The 16540-nt window shown below is 34.5% G+C and overlaps 1 protein-coding gene across 2 annotated transcripts in view; it reads left to right on the top strand.

Moving 5' to 3' along the window:
- The window catches only part of ulk4.L (unc-51 like kinase 4 L homeolog), a 230495-nt gene that overhangs the window by 16181 nt on the left and 197774 nt on the right, over positions 1-16540 (top strand). The window contains exons 10-18 of one of the 2 annotated variants that reach the window (XM_018267520.2): positions 803-892; positions 1050-1153; positions 1382-1451; positions 2611-2704; positions 3322-3426; positions 4014-4074; positions 5188-5360; positions 9876-9922; positions 11049-11127. In XM_018267520.2, the coding sequence (XP_018123009.1) occupies positions 803-892; positions 1050-1153; positions 1382-1451; positions 2611-2704; positions 3322-3426; positions 4014-4074; positions 5188-5360; positions 9876-9922; positions 11049-11127 (823 nt within the window). Of the gene's footprint in view, positions 1-802; positions 893-1049; positions 1154-1381; positions 1452-2610; positions 2705-3321; positions 3427-4013; positions 4075-5187; positions 5364-9875; positions 9923-11048; positions 11128-16540 lie in introns of both variants that reach the window. The other variant, XM_018267518.2, reaches the window with a different exon arrangement.

Here is a 16540-nt window from a genome sequence, read left to right as displayed (position 1 = left end):
AGTGACTTGGATACACATCAGAACATATAACCTTTTTATTATGTTTTATTTATATTTATGACACATTCTACTGGGTTTCACAATAGTAGGTGGGCGTAGAGACTAGGGTAATCGCCTGTGCATAGTTTAAAAGTTCTGAGGTATATAGAAGTGTGTGCTTCTATGTAGTGTGAGCTAACGAACATGTGAGTTCATGAAACTAGTGTTATATAGAGTCAGTGAGAGGGACATTTACATTTATTATAATGATATATGAAAAATATACTTAGTTTTATGGAGTTAAGGTATAATATGGCCCAGTGATAGAACGAGTTGTCCATGTCTTATTAGATCCTCATGTATTATACACAGTAGCAACACTTTGATTGTTACAATTTTATTATAATAATTTCAACAAGTAACATTGAAACACTGTGGTTTGTTTTTAACTTTGTTTTAAACGATTATTTAAAAGTAGCCTTTTGGTTGCCTATAATGGGTTTAGATAAATTAACTATGTAAGCAACACTTATGTGCAATAATGAAATTTGGTTTGATTGGCAGTCGGTAAATGCTGACAATTACATCACGTCAATCAGACTGTTGTTTACCTGCCTTATCATGTGTATAAAATGCATTTTCAATATTGAATTGTTAAAGAAAGGCCTGGGACCAGGCTGAAACGTCAGTCTGTAACTTCTACAATAAATCATTTTTTCCTTTTAAGAAGTCCTGAGAGTGCGGACCTTATTGCATTTTGGTTTATATATATTTTATTTGCTCGAGATTATTATTATTATTAATGATCAATATTCTCCCACAGAATTACTTGGTCTGAATTACTGCGGCATCCATTTTGGAGAGATGCATTCACTGATATTGACACAGCTTTCCCAAATATCTCCAGTCAAAGGTAAGGTCCCTGCTTTTTCATTGTTTTACTTGCTTTTTTGTTCTTCTGTATAAAGTAATAAACATTGTAATGGTACATTAAATAAGATAACACTACTTCAACAAGGCCGTAAGTGATTTAATTATAATCCTATTATGTGGACTTTGTTCTTTGCCAGGGTTAAGAATGAATCTCTTTTGAAAAGTGATTCAATGGAAGTGTCCGAGAACAGCACATCTTCAGAAAGGACATCTAGCAGTTTTCAGAAATCATTTAAAATTGGTGAGAAGCTACATGTGCTGTTTAGTTGTTAGAATCATACTATTAAATCAACTGTTTTTTGTAAATCACTGTCTGTCTTCTGTGTCCAGCAAATATTTGGCCCCTAAAAAAAAATGCAAAAAGGGAATTTTCATTGAATGGATCACATTATTTTTTATTTGTAAACCTACTGAACTATCTCATTTTTGCTTTTGATCACACACTTTTTTTTGCTTGCTTCCATTATAGAAAATCCAGCAGATTTAAGGCCTAAAAGTGCAATGAATGAGGAATCAAATGAGAGTATCTTTCTTCTGAGGTAATGCATGAAAAAATCAATCATATTAAGGAGTTATAGGAAAACTGTATAATAAGGAGCTTAAATTGAATGATCACCTTGAATTAAACTTTTAGTATGCTGTGGACAGAGTACTGGAGAAATCTAGGGGGTCCTATCACAACCCTTAACTTCTCAGACTCTTGTGTTCTCTAGAAGAATCTACTGGTGAATAAAGATTCAGAGTCTATGTGGTTTCCTTGTCTATTTATGTGAAGTAATCATATCCCCCTTAAGCATCTCTGCTCCAGTTTAGACAACCCCAACTTAGCAAATATTTTCTTATAACTGAGACCTTCCATACCCTTTATTATTGGTAGCTCTTTCTTGGAAGTTCTCTATATTATTAATATCCTTTCTAAGGTTAAGAGACCAAAATTGCACCCCGTATTCTAGATGGGCCTTTGCTTTGAAATGAGGGAGTATGACCCTTTCCTCCAGTGAATCAATATGCTTTTAGTACAGGACAATACCTTGATGGGCCTTCATGCTGCTATCTGGCATTGCTAGCTACACTGTAGTTTATTATCCACAAGACATCTGCAAAACATTTAGGTACTGTATCCCTTATTTGCCACTGACAGCTTGTTTGAGCTGAACCATGAGCGACTTCACAGATTTGATCCTGTATCTCTATTGGACAGGGCTTATCTGTTATGTTCTATGTAACCTGTGCATTTTCTCCTTTTTTTCGAGCTTGAATGGCTGCCCTCCTGGCTACACAACAGCTTATTTATATAAACTATAGTAGTCTTTCTGAAGCAAACCTACAGCTTTTTATTTTTTTTGTAAAATGTTTTTATTAAAACATTCAAAAGTTGTCACGGTTTTCTGTTATACAGTTTCCACTTGTGTTGAAATGGTTACCGTCACATATTTAAAAATAAAAGATTCAAAGAAAACAAGTAAAATTATTAAAATATAAATAAAACAGTGACTCATGTTAAATTTACCACATTTCCAAAATCAGGACAAATTACTGTGTAAACACACAGCTTTTCCCAGTGCATGCTAACATTATATTATATGTTAATTACTTTAAAACATTTTTTGGTGTTACTGATCCTTAAAAGTTATCAAGCATGAAAGATTAATTGCAATTGCAATGTGAATATGCTGATAACATTTTCTTATACTGTAGCTCCTGTAGTACCCTAAGGCCCGGAATCACCTCTGCAATGGAGAAAAATCCAACAGATGTTATTAATGTGCAGTACAATACAGAAATGGTCAAGGTAGGAGCACCTTTGTATTTAACAAGCATGCGTATATGCAGTAAACTACATATATGTTTGATAATTAGTTTACTTGTTTACGTATAAATACTATCTTTAGATTTGCATGGTTTACACATTACAGCATTAAAGTGTAGTAGCTTTCTTTGCTATTAATATAGTGACACCACACTGCTAATTTGCCACATTGTCTTGCATAACTGTATAAACCCGTGTCCAAATTATTTCAACCTTGTTGTTTCTGCCTTCTGTGGCTGCAACTCTGTCTCAATAATGTACACCTCTAAATGTAATTTATTGCTTTTCCTTGATATTTAATAATCCACATTTGTGGTCCTGTTTGATTCTGAATCTCAAAAATGATTAGTCCAAGGTTAGCTTCTACTGGCCTTTCCCTAAAATCACTATCACTACTACAAGTTATGCTGAGTAGTCATAACAGAATAGTGGAAACAGCATAAATAATTTATGTGTCAGTTAATATAATTATTTAAAGAAAATGTTTAAACAGTTTTGTGTAAACGCTATAATTTTATGTACACAGAATGTATAGTGAAAATTCTTTTACATGTGCATGTGCTACTTAAGCAAATTTTTTTTTATTTTTTTAATTTCAGAGTGAAGAGGTTTGTTCTTCTCCACAAGACCTACAGAGTAAATTAAAAGACCTTCTATTTATTGATGCCGATCTCATTGTGACTCCTGTTATAGATAACCCAAAGGTACAAGAAAAACCTGACATATATTTTTTACATTTCCCATAAAGGGGCAATATGTAGATCTTTAGAATATATTCCATACCATCAAATTGCACTGTGTCAAGTTTTCCATGATGTATTATCTTATTTACAGAGTTTATTAAGTTTTCCTCATGTTGTACAGGCAGCATGTGTTGAACTCTAGAAATGAACTTCCCATTAAAAGACCGAACATTTATGAAAATGAAGAAATTAACAACAAGCTTAATTAAGATTATGTGTATACTGCCTGCATGTTCACTTTGCAAAAATGATCAGTTTCTGCTTCATTGGATTTCACTGATTTGCCATATACACACAGAATTCAGGGTCAGTTCCATCAATAATCCTTAACCTACCTGTATGTTCCCATAGTCTGGAAGGAAACTCCAGTACCAGTAGTAAACTCACACCAACATAAAGAAAAGAAATAAACATCAGAATAGAATTATGTTTTGAAATTTAATTATTTTTATATAATTGATATATTTACATTTGCTGGTTGCTATTAAGCAATGTGAATTCTGTTTGATTTTAATCTGTTAATTGAGTTGGAATGGTTTTCTTTTCAGATTATGAAACCTTTACCATTGCGATTTGATGCAAAAACCCTAGGCTTGCCTGCACTCTCAGGTAAACTATGCCTATACCTAAATCAGCATTTTTGTACATAATGTCTTTTTTACACATTTTACACTAGTAGTCATAAGTATACTGTGATGTTGTATTAGATTTAGTTAATGAGAATTAGTCATGGGCATCAGCATAGTACCTACCACACCTCTGATCCTAGACTGAAATATCTTATTTTCTTGTTTTGTGTGAAAATGAAATGCAGCCAGGTTGTTCATCAGATAGGTGCTTTAAAATCAAGGTCAGTGTTTTGTTAGGCAAAAGACCTTAAGCTGTAGTACTTGTTTACACAGTGCTGTTCAAAATGTTTAAACAAACTCGACTGACTGGACTAAACAGGGATGATGCTATAATTTATGTTCATTCGGGTGCAGCACATTTAGAACGTTTTAAAGCTTGCTATCCGTTGTACCTAGTCAGTATGTCCAAGGGGTTGCATGTGGGAGCTGCAGCCGTTATCACTTCCTGTTGGACCAGGGCAACCCACTAGACAGTATTTGACGTTGTCACCCAAATGGAGGTAACTAGGGCAAAAACTCCAGCACTGGCCTGTTGACTTAATTAGCTAGACTAGGAAGTGTCCCTTATCCCAGTGCTGTCTGTGTCCATCAAACACAGGGGTCCCTTACCTTTTTTTACTCTTGAGCCACATTCAATGTAAAAAATGTTGGGAAACAACACAAGCATGTATAAAGTTGGGTGGTGCCAAATAAAGGCTGTTTTTTTGGTAGCCCCTATGTGTACTGGCAGCCTACAAGAGACATCTGGTTTTATGCAACCAAAGCCAGTAATTGAAAAATAAGCACCAGCTTTGAGACCACTGGGAGCAAGTCAAGGGGTTGGTAAACACGTGTTGCTTGTGAGCCGCTGGTTGGGATCACTGATCTAGAGACTTGGGCCTTTGCACCAAGCAAAATGAGCACGCACCAAGACCATTTTATTTTCATGTCTCTGAAGTTGTATGCTCTGTTTGTTGCAAATCTATTTTGTGGCACTTTAATGGATATGGCTTGTTCCGCATCTCTGCATTCACACTTCACAGTCAATATATAACATTGCATTACTTTTCAGTATCCTGTTTAAGGTTGATAACATGAATATTTTGTTTTGCAGCTGAAAAACTTGTGTCACTTAAAGACCAAGACTGGGATAACTTCCTTACACAAATCTGCTCTCTTATGGACTCTGCAGAGAAGGCAGGGCCAAGAGTGAAGCTCAATTTACTCAGCTATTTGTGCAGTGTTGCCAGCAATAAAGACATTTCTACCAGGCTGATTAACTCACAGGTTGTAAGTAATCTACTTTAGAAACTCACTTGTATTTTAATTTATTTTAATAGCGGAGGCTTTTTGTTTTTAAAGGGGGTATCTACCCTTTTCTTTTGACTCAACAAAATATGCACTTTGTGCTCTTGATGTTTTTTGATTAATGGCTTGGAAATATAAATACTGTACATGTTAATATGAAATAGTTTGTATGTAAATCCAGTCAAATACATGTAGAAAAATATTTGCAATAGTTGGCATATTTTTTTAATTAGCATTTTAACAGAATTTTTTTCCACTAAAATGTGGAGATGTTTTTGTTATTACAAAACCAAACTAAACCATAACCTGTTCATAGAGTGCCAGGCTTATAACTAGTCTCTAAAGTAACCGGAAAATGTTTCATTTGAGAAAAATCCTTTGCATGTGTATAATCAATGTTCAATGTACATTTTTCCTTTGAATAAAATAGAACCCAAAAAATTATATAATAATATTTAATGCCCGTAATGAATACTCTACAATGTTGGCAAGGATGGGGTTTATCAAATACTTTACCCTAAAATATCTTCATGCTTTAAAATTGAATACTAATAAAATAAATGTGACTATACTATTTTTTAATTATATTTTAAATGTATTTTTATCATTTACATTTTGGTTTTGTCCCCTCTCCCATGTGTTTTGCAGTGGCATATCAGTAAGTTTGTTGTTAACGCTCTAAATAGTTAAAATTTGATGCATTTACTGCTTCTATTAAGGTTTAAAATGTATTACAGAGCAGCTGTTACCATTTCATACATCAGATGCTATGAAGACTTTAAGTTAAGTGTATGGTCAGTAGGGACTGAATAAGGTCCTGCTAAGAAATGTACAGTATCAATTTGTAACAAATTGTAACAGTTTAAGAGCAATGACGGAAGGGGGGGGGGTTGCCCTAGGGAAATTGGTTTTCTAACTGAAAACAAAGTGCCTGAAAATACCTTTTTATCTGAAAGAATGGTGATCACCTCCTAAAAAAATAGTTTACAAATGGGAATCCAGTGTAACTGCAATGTAACTTGTTTTCCTAACGTCTTTGTGTTACTAACTCCTTGCACCTAGAGGTGGGTAAGGCATAGCACACAAGCGAGACATGAACTGCGATCAAAGGGAGTGTGACCTGTCAAAAATCCCAGTAATAGTACTTTCAATGCAATGCATGCAATAATTTTCAAGGCAGTGTTTGCTCATAGCCTGAGAGATACCTGTACCAAAATTTCTGCATTTGTATTCCCGTATACCATGCACTATTTAACTTTATAACTAAGTTAAAGTGGCTATTGAAATGTTTTTGTGTGGTGAATATTACTGTATGAACATGGCAGCAAATTTGCAGCAAATTTGCAACAATAGTTTTTTTTTATATTAGGGGGGGTTATTTATCAAAAGCTCTAATTTTTTTGTGAAAGGTACTCTGACCAAATCCACACAGGTTTTTTCCCCTTATTTATCAACACATTTTCCCGAAAATTTCTTATTCAGGGAAAAAAATTGCGAAAAATCCAAATACTGTGACTTTTTTCTGATTTGACGCTGAAAACTTTGATTTTTCTGATTTGACGCTGAAAACCACAAAATGTTTGGATTGTTGCACGAAACCCAGCGCAGATCATGATATCTCCGGGACTTCTCCTATTTACTTCTACATGAACTCAGCAGGTCTGGGTTGGATCACTTTTTTATTCAGACTTTTTACATCCTTGGGGTTTAATAAATCCAGAATAAAATAAGTTTTTTTTTCTGAAGAAAAAATTGTGCTTTATCCCTTTAAAGGGTCAATGAGATAAACCCCCCTAACTAAGTTCTGTAGCAGAGCAGCAAACCTGGGGGACCATTGTCATGCAGCGTCTTATGGGGCTTGTGTTGACTGATAGACTTTGGTGCTCATCTGTACTCCACTTTAACTCTTCCTGTCCCTCGAGGCATTCCTAAACTACAAGGTGAAATTCACCTTTAAAGTAATTTTAGTATGTTATAGAATGCCCTATTATTAGCAACATTTTAATTGGTCAGTTTTTTTTTTTTTTTTTTTATAATTTCTGAATTATTTGTCTTCTTCTACTATACCTTTCTAGGTGTCATATGGGGTCAGTCACCCCAGCAGCCAAAAAACTAGTGCTACAATTTCATTATGAATGTTATTTTTATTTATTAATCATTATATTCTCACCATCTCCTATTCAAATTCCAATTTCTCATTCAAACCACTGCCTGGTTACTAAGGTGAGCTGGACCCTAGTGACCAGTTAGCAGCTGAAATTTCAATGTTAACTTAGTATGAGGGCTCAGCTTGCGCCAGAGAAACTTTAGTATCCTGTCCCCAACTTTGTCCTTACTAAAGTGTATAGTCTCAATACTTCTTGGTATAGGAACAGATACTCCAATGCAGAAACTGTGCTGCAGCATTTATTCAACACAGGTGTTTAATAAATGCTGTAGCACAGTTTGTTGAATAAATGCTGCAGCACAGTTTCTGCATTGGAGTATCTGTTCCTTTACCAAGAAGTATTGAGCAGCTGAAATTTCACACTACTGAACAAAAAGCTAAATAATTCAAAAGCCATAAACAATAATAAACAATTGAAAATTGTCTTATACTATGAATGTGTATATCAAATTAAAAGTTAAGTAAAAGGTAAACTAACCCTTTAAAGGAAAGCAGCTCTGTTGAACATTTTGGCACACCATTTAAAAACCTATACTGTATGTATTATAATCCAAGGGGAACATGAATTTTGTGCGTGTCAGGGACAACTGAATTAAAGGGTGTTGTTCACCTTTGAGATAACTTTTACTATGCTGTAGTATGCTGATATTCTGAGACAATTTGCAATTGGTTTTCATTTTTTATTATTTGTGGTTTTTGAGTTATTTAGCTTTTTTATTCAGCAGCTCTTCAATTTGCATTTTAAGCAATCTGGTAGCTAGGGTCCAAATTGCCCTAACAACTGCACTTATTTCAATAAGAGACTGGAATATGAATAGAAAGACGAGTAATAAAAAGTAGCAATAACAATATATTTGTAGACTTTCAGAGCATTTGTCATTTTTAGAAGGGGTCAGCGACTCCCATTTGAAAGCTGCAAAGATTCAGAAGAAAAATGTAAATAATTCAAAAACTATAAAAAATAATTAATGAAAACCAATTGAAAAGTTGCTGAGAGTTGGTCATTCTATATCATAAAAAAAGTTACCTTAAAGGTGAACCACCCCTTTAAGGAAAATAGTATTAATTAAGGAGAAATGTATGGGTGTATGAAACTGAATTTGAAAGCATCTCCGTGACATCTGCTGGAAGTGATGTGTAGTTGCTAAAGTATGTGCCATATATGTTTCTAAATAGCAAGAACGTGTTTTATATATATATGATACACAAAAGCCATGAATATCTTGTAAATTATATCCTTATAAACGGTGAGTTCTGATGTCATTTCTGTCACGTGACTCACTGAAACTTGTGTATTATAATAAATACCCCCAGTTGTAAAATATGAGGATATTAGAAGATACCCCTGAGTTCCATGACCTTCGGCCTCGTGTTTTTATATGGTCATGAAACTCCTCGGTAACTTATAATATCCTTATATTTTACAAGAGGGGGTACTTTGCTCACTTTATATTTTGTCCCATGCAAAATGTAGGAATGTAGAATGTAAGAATAATTGAAAAAGACTTTTTTTTTTATGGATTAGTACAGCAGAATTCTCTCTCTCTTACCTTAATTAAAGTTTAGACAGATGAATGCTTCCTGTTAATGTTGCTGTATGCTGCAACTTGGCATGACAGTTAAGCGTGAAATGTGACTGCATAGTTAGAACAGTAGTATCCAAATAGGGACAGAACACTCTTGTTTCACATGTTTAAAATGCCATGCTTGAATAGCAAATGCAGAACAATGATTTCATAAGTCAGTGGGCTTTTTATACTATGCCTAACATTTTTAAAAGTTGTTGGTACAATGCCATCTAGTGTTACTTCAGAACAATCACAGCCTTTGCAAACGTGTTCACGTAACTGAGAATATATACATATAAATTTATAGGTATAAAATGCTGTGTGTGAGATACCCTTCTTAAACCTCTATTAGAAATAAAAAGCAGGAGGCACATGCAAAAAACACAACCTATTTTTCTTGTCTGAAGACATGTGATTGTGGATTGATGGTATAAAAATCAAAGTTTGTATATACAACAAGAATTAATAAAGATATGGGGATTGCACAGGCTTTAAGTGTACAGGTATGGGACCTATTATCCAGAATTCTCAGGATCTGGGGTTTTCCACATAAGTGGTCTTTATGTAATTTTGAACTCCATCACCTAAGTCTCAGTAGGATGGTTTTGCCATCAATAAGGATCATTTCTATCTTATAATTTTGAGCTTCTTGGTAATGAGTTTCCAGATAACAGATCCCATACCTGTATTAGCATTCTTTGTTCTTACCTTGATGTGTAAATCTTGTTCTTACATTATACTTTTCTGTTTGGTTTCAAGTTCCCTCTGCTGATACAGCACCTGCGAGGAGCACCAAACTGGGATGTGTAAGTAATACCTGAAATTTTTTAACATGGTTCATGTAGAGTTAAATATAACAAACACCCTGATGTGACAGCTGAAGAGAATATGATGTGTTTGCACGATAACTTTTAGTATGCTATAGAATGGCTGATTCCAAACAAATTTTCAGTTGGTCTTTATTATTTATTTTTATAGTTTTTTTTTAAATTATTTGCCTTTTTCCTTCTGACTCTTTCCACCTTCCATTCCATTTAAAGCAAATTTTCTGTAAGGCTACAGACATATTGTTATTGCTATTATTTATTAACTTTCTATCCAGGGCCTCTCCTATTTATATTCCAGTCTCATATTTAAATCAATGCATGGTTGCTAGGGTAATTTGGACCCTAACAACCGGATTGCCAATATTGCAAACTGGAGAGCTGTTAAAGGAGAAGGAAAGGTTAAAACTAAGTAAGCCTTATCAGAAAGGTCCATCTAAATATACCAGTAATCCCCCAAAGTAGTGCTGCTCTGAGTCCCCTGTCAAAAGAAACAGCACATTTCTTTCCTTCTATTGTGTACACATGGGCTTCTGCATCAGACTTCCTGCCTTCAGCTTAAACCTCATTGCCCTGGGCAAGAGCATGCTCAGTTTGCTTCTCTTCCCCCTCCCCTCCCTTCTCTGCTGTAATCTGAGCCCAGAGCAGGGAGAGACTCAGGCAGGAAGTGATGTCACACCATGTTAATACTGCAGCTCCTATCCTAAACAAACAGAGAGTTTCTAGAGCTTTTTACTCAGGTATAGTAAACCATTCTACAGAATAAATATAGCATTCTAGCTTGCACTATTGCAGCTAATCTATTGGCAATAAACTGCTTCTGTAGCTTTCCTTCTCCTTTAAATAAAATCAAAATAACTCAAAAACCACCAGGAATAAAAAATGAAAACCAGCTGCAAATTGTCTTAGAATATCATTCTCTACATCACAATAGAAGTTCATTTAAAGTTGAACAACCTCTTTAAATATAGGGTTTGCAAACATCCATTCTCTTTTTTTTTTATTTACATTTTACTCATTATTTCGTATACTGGTTTTGCTAAAATCAAATAAAGTAATGGAGTATTTTGGTAATTTGTCTAATACTCAATTTTGTTATTCAACACAGACGTGCTAAATTATTAAGGGTCTTAGGACTGCTGGCTACACATGCAACACAACTAAATGAAAGTGTACCTGTTATTGAGGTAAGCAGATGTATTTATCGGCTTGGAAGTAATATTGGTGGTAAAATTTTATAGGGTTGGGAGTACTTGAGTTTATCCCTTCACCCACTAATGCCACGGTTTGATTTTGTTTTGCTGTTTTCATTCTCCCTCTCCTCTTATAATATCAGGCGCTCACTGATTCTTTTTACACTGACTGCTGATTGCTTGTCCTTTCTCCTTCCCAATACAGTTTTTTCTTATTCTCTTTATTCTGACGATGCTTTACTGTCTTTCCTGTTTAGATACAGTTAGATACTCCTTGCTGTGTTATCATTGTTTTTCTGTATCCCAGTGTAACTTGCTCTTCCTTTGCCTCTCCTTCTTGCTCTTGCTCTTCCTGCTTTATCCACAACTATTTTCTCCTAACTATTCTTCCTCTGTTGAACTCCAGCACTTTACCAAATATCTAGTTATTACCAAATAACTAGCTATTCTTTTTTCTGCTTTCTTACTCATACAAGTGTCCAAACAAGTGAAGGAACTGAATTATGAGCTCTGCTCTCAGCATAGGATGCCAAGACGGGGAGCAATTGGCTACAACCCTTTCTCTTTTGTTCTGGTAGATTGCAGGGAAATATTACGATTTTATACCAAAAAAGCTAAGGGGCAGATTTAATAAGCTCGAGTGATGGTTCGAATTTCAAAAAGTTCGAATTTATAAGTAAATTTTTGGGTACTTCGACCATCGAATAGGCTATATTCGACCATTCGACTTCGATTCGAACGTCTCGAAGTAAAAAACGTTTGACTATTCGACCATTCGATAATCAAAGTAATTGACTTCATACTTCTCCAAATTAATGCTACCGAAGTGCAATGTTAGCCTATGGGGACCTTCCAGAGCACTTTTCTACGTTTTTTTTGGTCGAATAAAAATCCTTTGATCGATCGCTCAAAATAGTTTGATTCGAACTATTTCTGTTTGATTGATCGAATACGGTAAAAATCCCTAGACTTCGATATTCGAAGTCGAGGGATTTCAATTCGAGGGTCGAAATTCGACCCTTAGTAAATCTGCCCCTAAGGGTATATTTATCAAAGAGTGAAGGTAGAGATAACCACAATCTGCTAGAGTGAAAGTGAAAGTTCACCCTTTGATAAATATGCCTTTAAAAATCCCATAAAAATAAATGGAGAGTGGGCGGTATTTCACTCTAGCAGACTGTGGTGATCTCTAACTTCACTCTTTGATAAATATACCCCTGAGTCTTTTGACTCTTGTTTGCAACCTTGAAGAATTAGGATATGTTAATAAATCTGGTTTATCACAGCCACCTTATTCAACAAGTTCAGTGGATTAACTTTAGTTTCATCGGGGTGTATATTTTTCCCTGATCTCTCTGCAGAACAAATCATTCCCTTTTTGTCTGCTCAGGTGTGCTGCACAGCCAATCCCCAAAACACTTGCACAATTGTGTAGCATACGGATTTCAATATGAACTTTTTCTGGTTCATGGTCAATTTTCTTGGGTTACATTTTGGGTAATCCGTAACATTCTTACACAATGAATAGTATTATTATTAACACGTATTTATATAGCCCCAACATATTTCGCAGCACTGTATAGCTGGACATTGACTGCCAATGGGGGGTTTAAGGAAATGTTCCATTATCATCATATTTTAAACCATAGTTTATATAATGTTTTAGTTATTATTGTATATCTAGTATTGTGTAATACTGTATATTCCAGCTTTCCAGTTTTCCAGCCCAGCATTACTTTAGATTTAGGGTGTTCTCCCTTTTTACTCTATCCTGATGTTAAAGCTGCTTTTTGCATTTGGGTGGGGTAGGGGCATAGGCTGAAATACACATGGAAAAACAGTAAATTTGCTTCACAGAGTAACTCCCTAAATCCCTAGCAATAACTTTTAGCGCTATTCTCATTTTTGCTGTATTTTGGTGCCAGTTGTTTGCATCATATGAATTATAAATTATATATGTAATAAATGTAGGCAGTAATTAATGTTTGTGAATTCTGTTTATTTTCAGTTTCTAAATATTTGTACACAAAAACATTCTATGCTACAAACTACAAAACTCAAAATGTTTATTCTAGGTAGTGGATTTCATAATTTTTTTTTGTAAATCCCATCAATCATTTTGAAGCTTCTTATCTCCCACAGGTTTTTGGGTAAAAAGATAAAACATTATAAATATGAAAGAACAGCATTTTCAGAAATGTTTGATGTCCAATAAGTGTAGGATCATCAACGTATATGGCATATACAGTATACTATAAAGGATAAATGATTGTTCTGTAATTTGGATTACCATACCTTAGGTCTACTAATTTAAACACAATACATCATGTAGCTTAGTTACCATCAAGTGACTAAAACTTATATAACCTCAGAGGTGCCAGACTAATTACTACAAAAATTTATAATCAGCATATTAACTCCAGACATGCAACTCAGGACAGGGGTCTGCGAACTGAAAATCTGTTGATTTTAGGAACATGCTACAAACACATATCAAGGTGTGTGGCATGATTACACTTAAAGTTCTGTTAATGACAGTTCTCCTATATTTATCGAGTGAGATTAAGGTAAAAGCTTTCGTCCATTTTTATGTTCAGCTGCACAGTAAAGTGGCAGAAGTTCAGTTTACCGTTAGGCTCTAAAATAAAGGTCATAGACTAGCTATACTCTCTACATGTAATACCACAACATGACAGCAGATGGCACTATGGCATCTTAAAATCATATTTAGTAAGCCTTTAATTTGGAGAAATTCTAATTACAGAACTTCAGCTGTCTCCATTTTGTGTTTTTCATACATTTATGTACCTGCATTTCTGAGTAAGGCTCCGAATGTTAATACGCTTGATATCTCTACAAAAATCACAGCTGCAGTTAATTTGTTAGTTCTTAACATTCCCAGTTAATTTAATTTACTGAAGGAACATTAAAATTAATCATTTAGCAGTATGCATTAAATGGAAAACTATGAAAATATTAACAACCTGAAATTGGTGTTTGGTTAAAGCTGTGCAGTAGGAAGGTCATTTAGATATCATTTTAGGAAATGGTGGATCATGACTGTAGTATTTGATTTGACTTATAACCATCTGTACAACTAGGAACAATACTGTAAAATTAAATGTGTTTAGCAAAATATACATGTATAGGGAGCTGGTCTCTGATTCAGCCGGAATGGTTGTAATAATGAGATGAAATTAAAGACACCTAATTGACTAAAGAAACATGGGTATACAGATTCTTTTTCTAGCGGCATTGTACCTTGTAAGGTAAGTGCACATCAGTGTTGCCGAAAATGTTATCTTTGCTGATTTTGCTAATTACAATGATCCTCAGCACTGCAGAGAATTCACTTGTGATTGTGAAGGTCGTCTTTCAAATAAAAGCAACCAGGTTTTCATTGCTATCGTTACACTGCTATGACGAGAAGTATCAAGGGTTGTGCTGGAAGTCTAAGATTTTGACAAGTGTTTGTATTGAGAGTCAAATAAATCTCTGCAGCCAGCAAAAGTCTTTTTTGTGTTAGGTTTTCATACTACAGGATGCAGCAGAAAAGCTGAATACAATTTGGCTATTTATCACGGCCCTGTTTTTTAACACTAATAGCTCTTTATGTTATTTTTTTTTATCTAAAATCAAATTAAATATTTTGGTGTACCTTTTTTTTTCTCCTCCTGCACCTACACTATTTGCTTAGTCCAAAGAGGATGACGCACCAGCTACACAGTGTCTCCAGCCATTTTGGTCTTGCTAGTTGGGTCTTTGCACAACACCCAAGTCCGGTGTGATGCATCCAGGGACGAGGGTTGTATCAATGTCTGACTTGAGCAGATACAATGGGGCTGGTGAAAGAGCAAGGACTTTTTTAAAAAAAAAAAAAAAAAAAAAAGATTAGAACAATGAGAAGACCCTTTAATTTTTTTTTGGGGTATTTTTTTTAATTATTCCTCTGATCCACCTTCCAACTTCCTCTGGATCAAATAGAAATTAAACAGTTTGAAGGTGATAGGTTTGTCTTTATTCAGCATCTGTTTGGTTTGGAGAGATCGGTTTTTATGTGCCCTTAAATGGGTGGTCACATTTACGTCAACTTTTTGTTTGTTATAAAATGGCCAATTCTAAACAACTTTTCAATTGGTCTTCGTAATTCTTTAAAGTTTTTGCATGATTTGCCTTTTTCTTCTGACTCTTTTCAGCCTTCAAAGGGGAGTTACTGACCCCCATCTAAAAACAAATGCTCTGTAAGGCTACTTTTTATTACTAATCTTTCTATTCAGGCCTCTCCTTTTTATTTGGAGTTTTCTTCTCTTTTGGTAGTTAAACAGTGAGTGATGGAAGGCTTCTCTAAATAAGTGTGTTTTAAGAGATCTTTTGAAAGCAAAAAGGTTTGGAGGAAAAGTTTTGCCTAATAAAAAAAAAACATAATTCTAAGCAACTTTGCATTATATATTAATTATACATTTTCTATAGTTTTTACATTATTTCTATATGTATTACTATTGAAAGCAGTGTCCCTTTCTATTCTCTGCCCTGATTTATCAAAGGTTGTATTTCGAAATTATGTGAATTGTTTTTTAACTCAACAAAATTACAAGCATATTTATAAGGGTGAGTGTAAATTTGTTTACCTCTCAAAAAATGGTGTAAATAATAAAAACCATTATGTGTGTCATTTGTAATTACAGATAGTATCAATTATACCACTTCAGACCTGGCATAACCCATGGAAGTCAATGGGACAAAGTCAGTTGACAAAAAATAATTATTTTTTAAATCTAACACCATTTGTACACCAGAATCTACTACCTCCGCTGCACAAATGCTAAACTCCATTGCTCCAAGTCTGAAAACTTCTGCCTTACACAGTGTAGTGTGAAATATTGAAACTGTGCTCTTAATAATAAATATCAGCAATCTGTTACCAGTAAATGCAAGAATGGGATCTTCTATACATAGCTAGCATAATGACACAGTGACTAAAGAAAGGAGGCGTTCCTAACAGCGTGATCGAAATCTAATTTTTTCCCAACATGAATATATTCTTGCTATAGTCACAAAGAAAGGCTTTGCAAAACACCCTTTTTTAATGAATCCATAAATGATTAATTACCCCTTTGAAAATGATTAGTAATTAGGATCACCTTTGAGATAACTTTTACTATGATGTATTGAGTGATATTCTGAGACAATTTGCAATTGGTTTTCATTTATTATTATTTAAGGTTTTTGAGTTATTTAACTTTTTATTCAGTAGCTGTTCAATTTGCATTTTAAGCAATCTGGGAGCTAGGGTCCAAATTACCCTAGCAACCATGCATTGATTTGAACAAGAGACTGGAATATGAATAGGAGAGGCCTGAAATGAAATATGAGTAATAAAAAATAGCAATACATGTGTAGCCTTACT

Source organism: Xenopus laevis, chromosome 6L (genome assembly GCF_017654675.1).
Source record: "Xenopus laevis strain J_2021 chromosome 6L, Xenopus_laevis_v10.1, whole genome shotgun sequence".
In the NCBI taxonomy this organism is placed as follows: Eukaryota; Metazoa; Chordata; class Amphibia; order Anura; family Pipidae; genus Xenopus; species Xenopus laevis.
The sequence above is the reverse complement of the archived record's forward strand: the minus strand, read 5'-3'. Positions and strand labels throughout refer to the sequence as shown.